The sequence below is a fragment of the Antrostomus carolinensis genome, unplaced genomic scaffold (genome assembly GCF_000700745.2).
Source record: "Antrostomus carolinensis isolate BGI_N321 unplaced genomic scaffold, ASM70074v2 scaffold40707, whole genome shotgun sequence".
Lineage (NCBI taxonomy): Eukaryota > Metazoa > Chordata > Aves > Caprimulgiformes > Caprimulgidae > Antrostomus > Antrostomus carolinensis.
This window is the reverse complement of record NW_010328774.1, coordinates 4,993-7,625: the sequence shown is the minus strand read 5'-3', so window position 1 is coordinate 7,625 and position 2,633 is coordinate 4,993. Positions and strand designations below refer to the sequence as shown.

Here is a 2,633-nt window from a genome sequence, read left to right as displayed (position 1 = left end):
AAAATGCTATTATCAGTATTATCAGTTTGTTTGCTCCCTCTTTCTCACAGGCCTTTATCTGAGGTACTGATAAGAGTCCAGCTGTTGGGACTGAAGTGAGGTGGAAGCATCATCTACTTCATGCACTTGCCAGGCTGCAGGATAAATGTCTAAAGTCCAGTCTGCAATGAGCACTCCTCCTTGAAACACCCGAGGTGCACTCACCGTACGCTTTGCTCACAGGATACAAGGAAAACCAAGGTAGTTTGCTGAATATACATTTTTAATTCACACCTCAAAAAAAAAAAAAAAAACCATTACAAAAAAAAAAATGAACACAAGACAGAGTCCTTTTATTGAGCCTGGCCAGAGAGTCATCCTGAAGCGCGTGCTGCAGAGGTGCAGCCTGGGTTAGGAGACGCTCTCAAGCACTTCGAAGTCCTTTTATCAGTTCATACAGCAGAAATGTTCAATACAGTTATTGCTGGATTCCCTGTTCTGGCTTTGGAACGGTCAATAAATATTTCCCAAGTAGAATGGAGCATTGTTAGCAGTAACAGTGATGGGTGTTCTTCATCCTGACAGGTCACTCGGAAGCTGTTCTAAGGAAACAGCGGTTCTTCCTGGAAAAGAAAACACCATCAGGCGCTGCTGGCTGCGCGGGGCTCACACAGCCTCCGCCACATCCTCAGCAGTTCTCCTCTTACCACACCTGTGCTCGTGTAGCTGTGCACATTGTATTCACCTTTTTAACTCTATTCAGTTCGTCTTGATTCATTTTACGTTCTTTGCTTTGCATAAGAACTCAGAAGGGTGTTACCCAGGGCTACACCGTCGGGCTGCGGTGCGGAAATCACACGCGATAGAAATCCCCTTCTGTCTACATCTCCCCGTAGCTGCTGTTCCAGGTCACCCGTGTGAGCCAGGAGCACCAAATAATGCATTTCAAATCCCTGCAGAATAGCAGCCCCACAACCCTCTCCTGTTCTATTTACCTAGAGTAGAAATGGAAATATTCTACCCTATCTCTGTTTTCTGGTATATGTACAGTAGATGCCACACAAAATCACCTTCCAGTCACTAAGTAGTAATTTTAACTAATCAATTTAATTATATGTAGTTTGATCATTTGCTTGTGTCTAGTGTTCCTGAGAACTAAATGGCTTTTGATATTTTAGTTGTCTTTTAAACAGTGAGCTTAAGTAATCACCTTAAAGTGATTAATTTAGGGTAAAATACAGCTTTTCATTGATATATGCTTTAAAGTGAAGAGTATTGGCTTTAAGAAGGACTAATTTTAAAGTGTCTAAGGGGTTACCTAAAAGCTGTCTAAAATCCTGTGTTCTTTTTTGAAGACAGGTTATTTGGGGTTGCATTGAAACCAGGCTGGTAATCCAGGGCACCTGGACTCTGCTCTGTTTGCATTGCTTACAAAAGAGGTCTCAAGCTATTGCCTCATCCCCATTCCTGGTATCTTTTTTTATGCACAGAATTAACTCTGTGTCTCGTTTGGCTGAGAATAAGTGGGAACATGCTCTACATAATGTAATACCAAGTGCCACTGAGCCTGGAGGTTGATGAGGATTAGTTACCTGCACAGCATTGTAATGCATTCGCTGTTATCCCTGCACGAGGCTCCGATGGGTCTCAGGGAAACTCCTCTCCAGAAAGGTGTCATCCGCCTCTGTCTGGTGAGCTGGGGCTGTGGGTGGTGCAGGGAAGCACAGTGTGTCTGGAACAGAGTTGTAGCGTGACTGTCAGATCACCCAGCAGCTGCTCACAGCTGGGCATTCTGGTGCTGAGGTCAAGAGTCTTCAGCCAAGACCTTGAAATCTTTCTTGTTTTCAGATCCTAGCATGCTCTGTTAAAGTCTAATTGCTTGTATCCTGACCCCAAAGAAGTATAAAGATTCACTCTGGTTTTTAACCTTCTTGGGAGGGAAGGCAGAATTACTTACAGAATTACTTGCTAAGTTGTGTCTCAGAGTAACCCAGTAATCACTAGGCAATTACTTTTTAATGCTGTCGAATCCTCTAGAAGAGCTGTGCTGTCACCTCTAACTCCTGCCAGTTATTCATGCAAACCCTAACAGTTTTTATTAACTAACTATTGCAATTAACACTTCAATTAGCTATCTCGATTTACCTGACTGAGCAGCAGTGAGCAGAGCAGAAGGGCTGCCATGGCTTTCCAGCAGAGCATCTTCACGGTACGAGCTGTCACTTGGAGCTGTCACTTCGGTGGTAGGACCAGCCTTGGGCGGAGGAGGTAGGAAAAGCCCCAAATAGAACTTCCCAGGCTTCAGCTGGATTTTTATAGACTTCATTCTCTTATCATTGCATCAGCTGGCAGTCATTACAGGAACAAAGTTCATTTCGGAGCAAGAGGGAATTACTAAGTTAGCATCAGCTGAAGTGATCTGGTTCAAGGCCTGTCTGTCTAGCTAATGATTTACTCTCCTTCCACTTGTACTTTGTCTGTGCCAACTGTTCCTTTTTTTAAAACCTACCTAACATGTTACCAGAACTCCATGGTGTATCTGCAATCCAAAGGGTGGTTGCCCCAAAGTATTATGGTAAAGATCAAAAGCCATAACCTCATTTAACTTGGGTGGCGTTCGCAGTGTGTGCAGCTCAAGAGTTTGTTAGCTGGGG

The 2,633-nt window shown here is 43.8% G+C and overlaps 1 protein-coding gene across 1 annotated transcript; it reads right to left on the bottom strand.

Moving 5' to 3' along the window:
- Nucleotides 1-565: 565 nt before the first annotated feature.
- Nucleotides 566-2,305, bottom strand: LEAP2 (liver enriched antimicrobial peptide 2). Its single transcript, XM_010172352.2, is given in 4 exon segments — nt 566-602; nt 1,572-1,711; nt 2,125-2,214; nt 2,216-2,305. Coding segments are annotated over 4 exon segments (357 nt in total).
- Nucleotides 2,306-2,633: the final 328 nt, after the last annotated feature.